Source organism: Leptonychotes weddellii, chromosome 16 (assembly GCF_054177405.1).
Source record: "Leptonychotes weddellii isolate Sample4059 chromosome 16, ASM5417740v2, whole genome shotgun sequence".
NCBI classification, from domain to species: Eukaryota; Metazoa; Chordata; class Mammalia; order Carnivora; family Phocidae; genus Leptonychotes; species Leptonychotes weddellii.
Genome location: NC_138384.1, coordinates 44,173,037 through 44,184,289, shown reverse-complemented (window position 1 = coordinate 44,184,289; position 11,253 = coordinate 44,173,037). Strand labels below are relative to the sequence as shown.

The following is an 11,253-nucleotide window of genomic DNA, read 5'->3' as shown; positions in this document are numbered from 1 at the left end:
TCACGGATGAGATTTTGAAATGCCATGAAGCACCTGAGTGAGCAAAGGCCGGCGCTGGGAAGTGTTTCCTGTTCTCAAAGGCCATTTCCCATCCCAAAGCTCTTGTCATAGCACCGCCTTCGGGAAAGCCTTTGACAGCCAGGCTACCAGAAGACAGCCTTCATGAGGCGGTCCCAAAGAAGCTTCCAAGGGCTGGAGGAACATTCTTCACTCCTGAACAGGGCACCATCCTGGAATCATTTGGAATCTCTGGAGATGTATGGGAGCAAGGGTTCAGGAAGCCCGCTAGGAAAACAGCAAGCTGAGCCTGATTCTTTCACGGACGAGGATTTTGGATTTTTTTTTTTTTTAAATGATAAATTAGGAAAGAAAGGACAATAAAGTCATACTTCCATCTGATACGGTAGAACCCTCCCGAGTACAACTGAAAACATGCTAACCCTTTCCCGGGAAGATGGGGATGCTTGTTCACTCTTTTCCTTCGATGTCCTGTAATTTAAATACGGTACAGTGCTCCCTTTGGCAGCGCATGTACTAAAATGGGGCCAATATGGAGAAGAGTAGCATAGTCCCTGCGCAAGGACAATACGCACATTCCTAAAGCGTTCCATATTAAAAAAATAGTAAGTATTGTGTTAGGTGATGGGGGATAAAAGGAAGAAAACACAAATATTTGGTGTACACCTATATATAAGGAAGAACCGGTCATTGCCAGTACGCTCCTCCTTTGTGCAACTGGTCACGTGGTTGTGGCCGCCTTCAGCCTCTACCCAATCCACATTTCCTGGGTCCTCAGCAAGCACCTCACCTGCTCATGGTTCTTTGCCTGGTGGCCCAGAACCTTCCAGGCCGGTAGCGGTTCTACCCGATTTGGGTTTAGGTAGTTTTTCGTCGGCTTTAATGGCACCCGTAGGGGGTTCTCCTGAATTCCTCATCTACCAAAAGGGAAAAGGGGCGGGGCAGAGCTTTAGAGCCCAGGACTGGTGGAAGTATGTCTCTGATCGTCTGGCGCCCCCCGCAGGCTGCGGACTGAACTACCACAAGCGCTGTGCCTTCAGCATCCCCAACAACTGCAGTGGTGCCCGCAAGAGGCGCCTGTCGTCCACGTCTCTGGCCAGTGGCCATTCTGTGCGCCTCAGCACCTCCGAGTCCCTGCCCTGCATGGCTGATGAGCTGGTGAGGGGCTGGGGAGCGGGCTGGCTGGTGGCGGGGGTAAGGGGGGCGGGCGACAGGGCCCGGGCATGGGGCCGCGCACTAATGTGTCCCCTCCATCCTTGCTGACCGCAGAGCCGTAGTACCACCGAGCTCCTGCCTCGCCGCCCCCCGTCATCCTCCTCCTCATCTTCGGCCTCCTCCTACACGGGCCGCCCGATCGAGCTGGACAAGATGCTGCTCTCCAAGGTGAAGGTCCCGCACACGTTCCTCATCCACAGCTACACGCGGCCCACCGTCTGCCAGGCTTGCAAGAAACTCCTCAAGGGTCTCTTTCGCCAGGGCCTGCAGTGCAAAGGTCAGCGGGGCCCCCAGGGGGGGACAGACGGGGTCAGAGGGCCCCGACATAGACACACACTCGTTCAGCGGCTTGGGACCTCTCTCACCTGGGCTCGTGGCAGGACCTAAGACTCCCAGTACTCTGGGGGCACCTGGCTGGCTCCCTCGGTGGGGACTGCGACTCTAGATCTCGGGGTTTTGAGTTCGAGTCCCATGTTGGGTGTGGAGATGACTTAAAAATAAAGTCTTAAAAAAAGAAAGAAAGAAAGAATCCCAGTATTCTGATCCTTAGGAGCACAGGGCCTCAGGAGAAGAGTGCCCTGAATCCTGGTGTTCTAGAACCTTTGGAATTCTGGAATCCTAGAACCTTAGAAATTTAGATCTATAAGCCACTTAGCATGGGCTTCTAAAACTGTAGAACTTGAGAATTCTAGAACCATAGAACTGGAATCATAGGCTTCAAGAATTCTGGATCTCAGAATATCGAAACTTTAGAAACATCAAATGCAAACCTGAGAAGTCTAGAATCATAAACCCTTGGGACCATGGAATCCTAGAGTCCTAGACATCTAGAGTACAGAACTCTGGGTTATCAGATTCTAGAATACCGGATGTCTAGATCCATAAAAATTTAGAGTCATCCAATTCTAGAATCTAGGGTGTATGGAATCCTAGAACCTTGGAATCATTAGATTCTGGAGGCTTCACAGTCCAGAATTGTAGAACTATAGAATCACTGATGTCTAGAGTTTAGATATAGAAAACCCTAAAACCTTGGACATCAAGGAGCCTTAGCAGTCTAGAATCATAGAACTGTAGAATCATAGATGTGTCAAGTTCTAGACACTTGAACATTGAAATTTGGAGTCTTAGAACTCTAGAAAAAAAATCTATAATCATACGGGGATGTACTACTGGAATCTAGTGGGTAGAGGACAGGGATGGTTGCTAAACACCTATGATATGCACAGACCAGGCCCCCGCAACAAGGAATTCCCCAGCCCCAACTATTCTAGACTCAAAGACGGACAACCAGAGAAGGTTCAGGTAGGTTTCCTGCTCCAAATGGCAAGAGCAGAATCTTTTGGGTCTGGGGGTTAGGAGTCAAGGTTCAACCCTTACAGGTGACCTCTCTCTCCCCTCCCACCTGTCCACTTGTTCCCTGTCCTCATACCAGACTGCAAGTTTAACTGTCACAAGCGCTGTGCCACCCGCGTCCCTAACGACTGTTTAGGGGAAGCACTCATCAATGGAGGTGAGAGGCTGTGGGCCGAGTGAGAAGGGGGGTGCGGGACTGGGCGGAGGCCCCTCTGATGCCCCCGTCCTCCTAGATGTGCCGATGGAGGAGGCCACCGATTTCAGCGAGGCTGACAAGAGCTCCCTCACGGATGAGTCCGACGACTCTGGGGTCATCCCGGGCTCCCATGCGGAAAATGCCCTCCACGCCAGTGAGGAGGAGGAAGGCGAGGGAGGCAAGGCCGAGAGGTACCCGGGGCACCCTCTGGGGAAGGCCCTATCTCTACAATGGGTCGATGTCCCCCTGTAAATTTCCCAAACCCACACTTTGTTTTTAAATTTTACCTTTTTCCTGAAAAATGTACATTTTTAGGAAGTTTTCATAGAAGCAGATTTTATTTTATTTTATTATTTTTTAATTTTTATTTATTTGACAGAGAGAGACATAGCCAGAGAGGGAACACAAGCAGGAGGAGTGGGAGAGGGAGAAGCAGGTCCCCTGCAGAGCAGGGAGCCCGATGCGGGGCTCGATCCCAGGACCCCGGGATCATGACCTGAGCCGAAGGCAGATGCTTAACGACTGAGCCACCCAAGTGCCCCGTAGAAGCAGATTTTAATTTAGAGTATATTTCTTTTTCGGAACTGCTAATCCAGTCATTCAAAAGGTGGATAGTCAAACCCTCCTGCTTCCCTGCCTCCCAGCTGCTTAGCTCCTCTCTCCGAGGACGTCACTGGGATCAGCTGCTGGCAGGCCCTTCCAGAAACAGTCTGTGTTGCAAAGTGACAGAGCAAAGAGTAAAAACGTGGGAATCTGGAACCAGAGGCTATATGGCCTTTGGCAGGAGATTAACCTCTCTGGGCCCTCAGTTTCTTCATCAGTAAGATGGGGCTAAAGTAGGACCTACCTTTGAGGACTGTTGTAAGGGCGAAGCGAATGAATACGAATGAAGTACCTAAAATAGCGCCTGGGTGTTAGCTCTTCTCGCAGAGCAGTCAAATCTTAGAAAGGAAGGAAAACTACCCACTTTCTTTTAGCCCTTTTGGCCTCAGATTGACTTGTATGGCCTAAACAAGTCCCTTCCTCTTGCGGTGCCTTAGTCTTCCCGTCTGTAAAATGGGGAAAGGGAAAACCATCCCCAAGGACCTGACGGGCAGTGGCTTTCTTCTGGCATGGAAGCTCTGAAAAATAATAACCTGCTTAATTTTACATTTTTAAATTATAAATGGGATTCATATTGATTCAGTTCTACTAGCATAAAAGCTCAAGTGCTTGATGGCAAGGATCCAGTGGGTAGAGGTCAGGTCAGGTCCATTCTCCAGGTGCCTAGGACAGGGCCTGGCTTCAGGCATGGGTGTGGAATGCCTGTGTGTCCAGGAGGCAGGAAGGCAGCGGGGTTTGGGAAGCCCAGGGCACTGGAGGCTGAGAGCACCAGGGCTAGGTCCCAGATCTGCCACTTACATGGTGAATCACGTCTCCCTGAGCCTCAGTTTCCTCCTAGGGCAATGACAGCACCTGTCTCATGGGGTGATTTTCGAATTCCATTAGATCATGCGGGTCAAGTGCTTGCTGGGTTGTAAATGATGGAGAGAGAATCCTCCCCGGTACTCTGTTCTTGAATCCCCCAAGTGCGGAGGGTGGGAGGTGATCCATTCCGGAGCAATGGGGACAAATATTTGCATTTCCATTTCTCTTTACTTTTAATCTCATCTTTTAGATGTTTTCACTTTTTTGCATATGTTTTAGAATAATATTAATATACTATTATTGGTATATTCTATTAATACAGTAATACATGTATAAATAAGGGTAACCTGTGGATTGAAACCATCATTGATGTATAAGTATTTGTTTTTGAACTAAATCCTCAGAAGGACCATAAGGATCACTATACGCATTCCTAGGTTAGAAGATTGAAGCTCAGGGGCTTCAGCCAGTAATTACTAAAAGAAAGGAGCTGAGACTTCACCCCACAGGGTTAGGGAGACGTAAACATGGGGAGGAGGGTGAGCCACTTCCACGGTCCATCAGTAGACACTTAATGAGCACCTGCTGGGTTCTAGGACTTCCAAGCACACAGCTGTGAACCAAACCAGGGAAACTCTCTGGCCTCATAGAGCAGACACTCTAGTTGGGGAGACAGGTAATAAATGCATGCATAGCATCAGGTATTGATGATTGCTATCAAAAAAATAAAAATAAAGCAATGAGAGGGGCCAGAAAATGAAGATATGCCATTTTAGTTAGGGTCATTAAAGGGAGCCTCTCCGAGGAGGTGACATTTGAAGAGATCTGAAGGAGGGGAGGAAAGGAGACATGTGGAAGATAGCTTGGTTCCCTACCAAGCAAAGGGAATCGCAGGTGCAAAGGCCCTGTGGTAGGGCCAAGCATGTTCCAGAAATAGCATTGAGCTTGGTGTGGCTGGAGCAGGGAGGGCAAGGGGAAGGGGATGGGAAACCAGGCCAAAGGGGAGATGGGTATGCCAGGTCTTTCCTGGAGTGTTTAGTAACAGAATAAGTGGGTGTCAGAGCTGGGTCTTGATTCACTTGGGTGGGGTGGGGGTGTTGGGAGAGGCAGCCTATTTCACAGATGAGGAAACCAAGTCTCAGAGAGGTGAAGGGAAATGCCAAGGCCAACCGAATCCTGTTTAGTGCAGGGATCAAGAGGTGGTTGGTTCTGGAGTTGAGCAAGTTTGTGAATCTCCCTCAGCCTTCATTTCCTCTCTGTGATAATAGCATGTGCACTGGAAAAGGGCAATGAGGCACAGAGAGGTTGAGTCGCTTGCCTCGTGTCCCACAGCCGCCTCCACAATCACTGGGCTCAGTACTGATGAGCACTTATCGGAGGCCCACTGGGTGCCAAGCATTGTGCTAAACGCCTAAGAAAGGTTTTCACTCCTCACAGCAACTCCTTTGGGTGGAGAAACCGAGGTACACAGAGGTTAGGTGATTTGCCAGGCAGCCTGACTTTGGAACCCAGCCTTGTAATGTGGCCTTCTCAAGAGTCCCCTTCCTCATTATGGGAAATGTGGAAACCACAGAAATGTGGCCCAAAAAAACCCCAACTCCTGGCTGCCCAGAGATGCGCCCTGCAGCCCCGATTGCTAATGGGTATTTTCCACTTGTAAACTCTCACCTCTTCCTCTCCCCCTCCCTCTCAGCTCCTTGGGGTACATCCCCCTAATGAGGGTGGTGCAGTCGGTGCGACACACGACGCGGAAATCTAGCACCACCCTGCGCGAGGGTTGGGTGGTTCATTACAGCAACAAGGACACGCTGGTGAGAGGGCGGGGTGGGGCGATGTGGGGCGGAGCTAGAGTTAGGGGAGGGGCAAACTCCGCTTGAGGAGGCGGGGCTGGTGGGGGTATGGTGGGCGGGGCCTATCTGGAGGCGGAGCTAGACTTAGAGGGATGGGTTCTAAGGGAGGGCGAAGGGGCAGGGCAGGAGTCAGGGAAGAGGCGGGGCTAAGGACAAGGTCAGGGGAAGAGTGGGACCAGGAATGGGGAAGCTGAAGTTAGGGTAGGGAGCGAGAAGGGTTCAGGTTATAGAGGATGGGATCAGGGGGTGCTGGGCCGGGCTAGAGGCCTAACTGGAGGTAATTAAGTGGGGGTGTGATACAGGGTGGGGCCAGGTGGGGCGAAGTTGGGAGGGAGGCGGGGGAGGGCTTATAGTGGCGGGGCCAGGGTCTGGGCAGGTAGGAGATAGGGGTGGGGCTGGTTTAGGGGCAGAGGAGCGTGGCTGGAGGCTGACCTGAAGTTGGAGGGGGGTTATGGGGCGGGGCAAGGTGAGTGGAGCCGGAGCTAAGGCAGGAGGGGCGGGATCCATCTGAGAAAGGAAAGAGGTGGGGGTGGAGCTGGAGTTAGGGATGGGCGGGGCCTTGGTGGAGGCGGAGCTAGAATTAGAGGGGTGGGTGACGAGAGATGGAAGGGGTGTGGCCTTATGGGGGCGGGGCTAGGCTTAAGGGCGGAGTTTGGCTCCGGGAAGACCTGGAGCCCCAGCCCCAGCCGCGCCAAGGGCGGACCACCTCACCTGGAGCACCTCTTCCAACAGAGGAAGCGGCACTATTGGCGCCTGGACTGCAAGTGCATCACGCTCTTCCAGAACAACACGACCAACAGATACTACAAGGTGGGCCTTCCGGCCCCCAGCTCCCCCAACCTCCTCCTCCCACTCCTCTCCCAGTTGCTTGCCTGCTTGCAGGTCATCAGCAAATGGGCCTGCCCGGCCCCACCACTTTCCAGCTGGGGAACCCGGGCGGCTTACCTCACCTCTCTGCGCCTCCCGTCTGGCACCTGTAAAAGGCCTCAAAGACTAGTCCTCGCCTCAGGGCTGCTGCCCTAATTCAGCGATCACCTCCTCGAAGCGGTTAGCTTAGGGGCCTGGCTTGTGTGGAGCTCCCTGTTACCATTACTACTTTAAAATGAAGTATTGGATCATTTATCAGTATCCCTCACCACCCGCCATGGCCCCACTGTGCTCTGGGCTGTCCCCTCCTGGGTCCTTGCTTCTGCACTTGCCCCCACAGCCTTGTCCCACATAGCAGCCAGAGGAGCTGAGAAAACCGTCAGAACCCTCCCTTTGCCCTTAAAATAAAACTCGGATGCCTCGGGGTTACCTGCTCTGGAGCGGCTTCCCATGGGGGGGTGCCTTCTCATCCTTCTGTATTCTCGGCCACACTAGGATGCTGTCCCCACCATGTCTCTGTCATCTGCTTTTATTAGCTATGTCAGTCTGTCCCTGTTTCAGTCTTTCGTTATTTTAATTCTTTTCTCCCCCTTCTGCAAATGTGCCCCCCACACACATACTTTCTCTTCCAACACTTTTCAAAGCACGCTCTTTTCACTCCACACAGACCCTGCACCTTCTCTCCCCGTCCCCTCCCCTCCCCCTGGCCCTCTCAGCCTCCTTTTTGGTCTCCTGTCTCAGTCCCATCCTTTCCCGTCCACCCTCCGCACACAGCCAGAGACCTCCCCCTGCCTTGCTCTAAACCTTTCCATGGTTCCCCACGGCCCTGGAGACAAAGCCCAGGTTCCTCTCTGTGGCCCATGAGGCCCCTCAGGGCCTAATTTCATTTGTTCACCAAACATGGCACACCTCCTGTGTGTGATGTGAATAGAGAATGTGATGGGAATAGAGCATGTCCCTTGAATACCAGCCTTTCCCACCTCAGGGCCTTTGCACATGCTGTTTCCACCATCCTCCACCAGTTGGCCTCATCTTACCTTTCTGATCTCTTGCTTCATGTAACTTCTGCCAGGAGGCCTTTTCTGACTACTCTATGCAAATCAGGCCCTTTCCCACAGATACTAGATTCTATATGCTCTTCTGAGTAAATGGGGAGCCCCAGGATCTGCCTGGCATCCTCATTGGTGCTGGTTCTTTGTCCTGCCAGGAAATTCCATTGTCAGAAATCCTCACCGTGGAGCCTGCCCAGAACTTCAGCCTTGTGCCACCAGGCACCAACCCCCACTGCTTCGAGATCGTCACTGCCAATGTCACCTACTTTGTGGGCGAGACGCCTGGCGGGGCCCCAGGGGGGCCTAGTGGGCAGGGGGCTGAGGCTGCCCGGGGCTGGGAAACGGCCATCCGCCAGGCTCTGATGCCAGTCATACTCCAGGACGCACCCAGCGCCCCAGGCCACACACCCCACAGTAAGTCCCCACCCTGGGCCCTGAGAGGATGGGTCTGGGAGGGCTTGCGTGGGGTCCCAGGGAAAGGAAGAGCCAGGAAGAAGGCAGGGAATGGCACAGTGGAGAATGTGGATTCTGGACTCAGCTGGCCTGAGTCCAAATCTCCATTAAGCCCCAGACCTGATGTGTGGCCTTGGGCATGTCACTTCCCTTTTCTGAGTCTTGTCCCAGGTGGTGACAACTCCTCCAGATTGTGAGTTCAGAGTATTTCATTCAGATATTTACTTCCCCATCCCCATCTTGTGCTGGGCAATGCTGGGGACATAGCTGTCACCAAGACAGCCCAGGACCTGCCCTCACAGGGCTCACAGTCCAGTAAGGGAGACAGACCTGTCCCCAAGCAGTGACAACCCAGAGTGGGCAGGGCTGGGACAGGGGAGCCAGAGGGCTGTGGGAGCTCAGAGGGGATAGACGATCCAGCCTGGGTATCTAGGAGGGCTTCCTGGATGCGGCAACATCTGAGCTGAGACCTGGAAGCTGAGGAGGGCTGAGAGAGGGGAATGCAGATGGGAAATATTTCAAGCAGAGGCAGAAGATGATCAGAAAGTCCCAGGCTCCTGCCTTCTGGAGCTCATAATCCAGTGTGAGTGACAGACACTCATCAGATCATCCTGCGGGAATGACAAGTGTAATGTAGAACGTGACGTGGCCCCAGGAGTGAAGTTTGAGCTGAGAGTGAGTGAGGAGGAGGATTTAACTAAGTCCAGCGGAAGGGATGCACGTTCCTGGCAGAGGGAACAGCAAGTACAAAGGCAGGAGATAGGAGGGGACTTGGCCCAGCAAGGAGGCCCAGCAAGGAGGCCAGGGTGTCGGGAGGACACCCCAGCATGGTAGGGCTTGAAGTCAAAAAGGTAAATGAGGGACCAATGCCTGTGAGGCCATTGAAGGGGCTTGGGCTTCCTCCTGAGTGTGCTGGGGAGCCATGGCAGAGTTTGGAGCAGGGGAAGGACAGACTCAGGTTTGTGCTGGTGAATAGGAGAGAGCAGAACAGGGGCAGACAGACCAGGGAGGAGGATGAGGGGCCAGGCCTGGAATGGGAAGGGGGCAGGTGTTCAAATGGCAGAAGGGTCAGAACTTAGGAAGTGTCTGGCTCTGGTTGAGTGGTAGGGTGGCAAGTTCGGCGGTGGCGAGGGGAGATGTATGTTGCAATCAGTTTGGGCTATCCCGCTGAGAGAGCCTCAGTGTCCTCCTCCGTAAAATGGGATCAGCGTGCTTCCCTTGGCCCTGAGATTTTGGGGTACAATGCTCAGTGAAATCATTCCTGACACTTCTTGAGCCCCCTCGGCCTATCTTGTTTACTTCTCCCACTGGCCCTAGGAGGGAGCACCTGTTATCCCCATTCTCTAGATGGGGAAACAGGTTCATAATGGACAAGTCAGTGGCCCAGAGCTGCACAGGATCCCCTGGCTTCGAATCCGGGTGGTGTGGCTCCAGGGGCTGTCTCTGGGTGAAGATAATCCTGAGCCCGGGGTCCCCTCACCTCCACCTCTCCACTCTTCCCAGGACAAGCTTCTCTGAGCATCTCCGTGTCTAACAGCCAGATCCGAGAGAACGTGGTGAGACCCTGCCCACACCCCATGGTCCCAAGGATGTCCTCTGCCTCCCACGCAGCCTCCTGCCCTTCCTAGTCTCCCCAACACCCCATCTCCATTTGCCCCCTTGACCCTCCCCATCCCCGCCATGCAGGACATCGCCACTGTCTATCAGATCTTCCCGGATGAGGTGCTGGGCTCCGGGCAGTTTGGAGTGGTCTATGGAGGTATGGATGCTTCTGAGCTAATCCAGAGGGGGTCCTGGGGGTTCCTGGGCTCCAGACCTTCCTGTGTGATTGGCTGCATGCTCACTTCCTGTTCTAGTTGACTTAGAAAGCTAAATCCTCGAAGCAGATGGATGCAGCTTCTCCTTTTCTTACTGGAAAAAGCCAATGGACTTTCTCCCCTTCTTAATAGGGAGAGCGAATTCTTCACTCTGATTGGCCACAGAGCTAGTTCCTAGGTTCTGATTGGTTATAAATCTAGTTTCCCATGTGATAGATTTCCTTCCTCAGAGCTCTTGTCTTTTACCTTCTTCATTCCAAAGCTTTTATTCCCAAGGTCCCCCGCCCCTCACATGCCTCCTGGAAACCCCTCAGAGCCACCCTGATGGCCTTCTGCCCACCTTTGTTCAACTATGCCTGTGTCTTTGTGGTGGTGGTGGTGGTGGGGTGTTCCTCTTACCAGGACTGGAAGGTCTTGCTCCCTTCATCCCCAGTCTCCCTACCCCCTGCCCAGGAAAGCACCGGAAGACAGGCCGGGACGTGGCAGTCAAGGTCATTGACAAACTGCGTTTCCCCACCAAGCAGGAGAGCCAGCTCCGGAACGAAGTGGCCATTCTGCAGGTGACCACCAGGCTCGGGCCAATGGACCCAGGCTGGGGGTGGTCAGGGAAGGCTTCCTGGAGGAGGGAACATGCATGTTGAGACTGAAGGGGTGGAAAGGTATTCTGAGCAGAGGGACCAGCTTGTGCAAAGAAAGGTCTAGAGGTGAGAGGGAACATGAAGTCTTCTAGGAATTTGAAGTTCGAGGTTACTAGATGGTTTATGTGTGGGGAGGTGGTGGGAGGTGAGGGCAGGGAGGAAGGTGGGGTCACACCCTATGGATTTTCTCCTGAGGATACTGGGGAGCCATGGAAAGATGTTGAGCAAGAAGGGGATAGCGTTGAGTATGTACTTTAGGAAGATCTCGCAGGCTTGCCCCCGGAGGGTGGGTGGAAAGTGGTGGGACTGGAGCCTGGAGCCCAGGGAGGAAGCTAGGTGGGGACCTGGGGGGTAGAAATGGGGTTAGGCCAGGCAGGGTTTGGG

At 53.2% G+C, this 11,253-nt stretch overlaps 1 protein-coding gene and 1 non-coding gene across 5 annotated transcripts in view; both read left to right on the top strand.

The window, feature by feature from the left end:
- The window catches only part of PRKD2 (protein kinase D2), a 34,166-nt gene that overhangs the window by 10,751 nt on the left and 12,162 nt on the right, over positions 1 to 11,253 (top strand). For all 4 annotated transcript variants that reach the window (XM_081807156.1, XM_081807157.1, XM_081807154.1 and 1 more), the window contains exons 5-14: positions 1,022 to 1,176; positions 1,288 to 1,510; positions 2,669 to 2,746; positions 2,823 to 2,976; positions 5,886 to 6,003; positions 6,775 to 6,852; positions 8,117 to 8,375; positions 9,918 to 9,970; positions 10,101 to 10,173; positions 10,685 to 10,791. In XM_081807156.1, the coding sequence (XP_081663282.1) occupies positions 1,022 to 1,176; positions 1,288 to 1,510; positions 2,669 to 2,746; positions 2,823 to 2,976; positions 5,886 to 6,003; positions 6,775 to 6,852; positions 8,117 to 8,375; positions 9,918 to 9,970; positions 10,101 to 10,173; positions 10,685 to 10,791 (1,298 nt within the window). The remainder of the gene's footprint in view (positions 1 to 1,021; positions 1,177 to 1,287; positions 1,511 to 2,668; positions 2,747 to 2,822; positions 2,977 to 5,885; positions 6,004 to 6,774; positions 6,853 to 8,116; positions 8,376 to 9,917; positions 9,971 to 10,100; positions 10,174 to 10,684; positions 10,792 to 11,253) is intronic.
- Positions 511 to 617, top strand: LOC115936601 (U6 spliceosomal RNA). Its single transcript, XR_004072012.1, has one exon. It is a non-coding gene; the product is annotated as a U6 spliceosomal RNA (small nuclear RNA).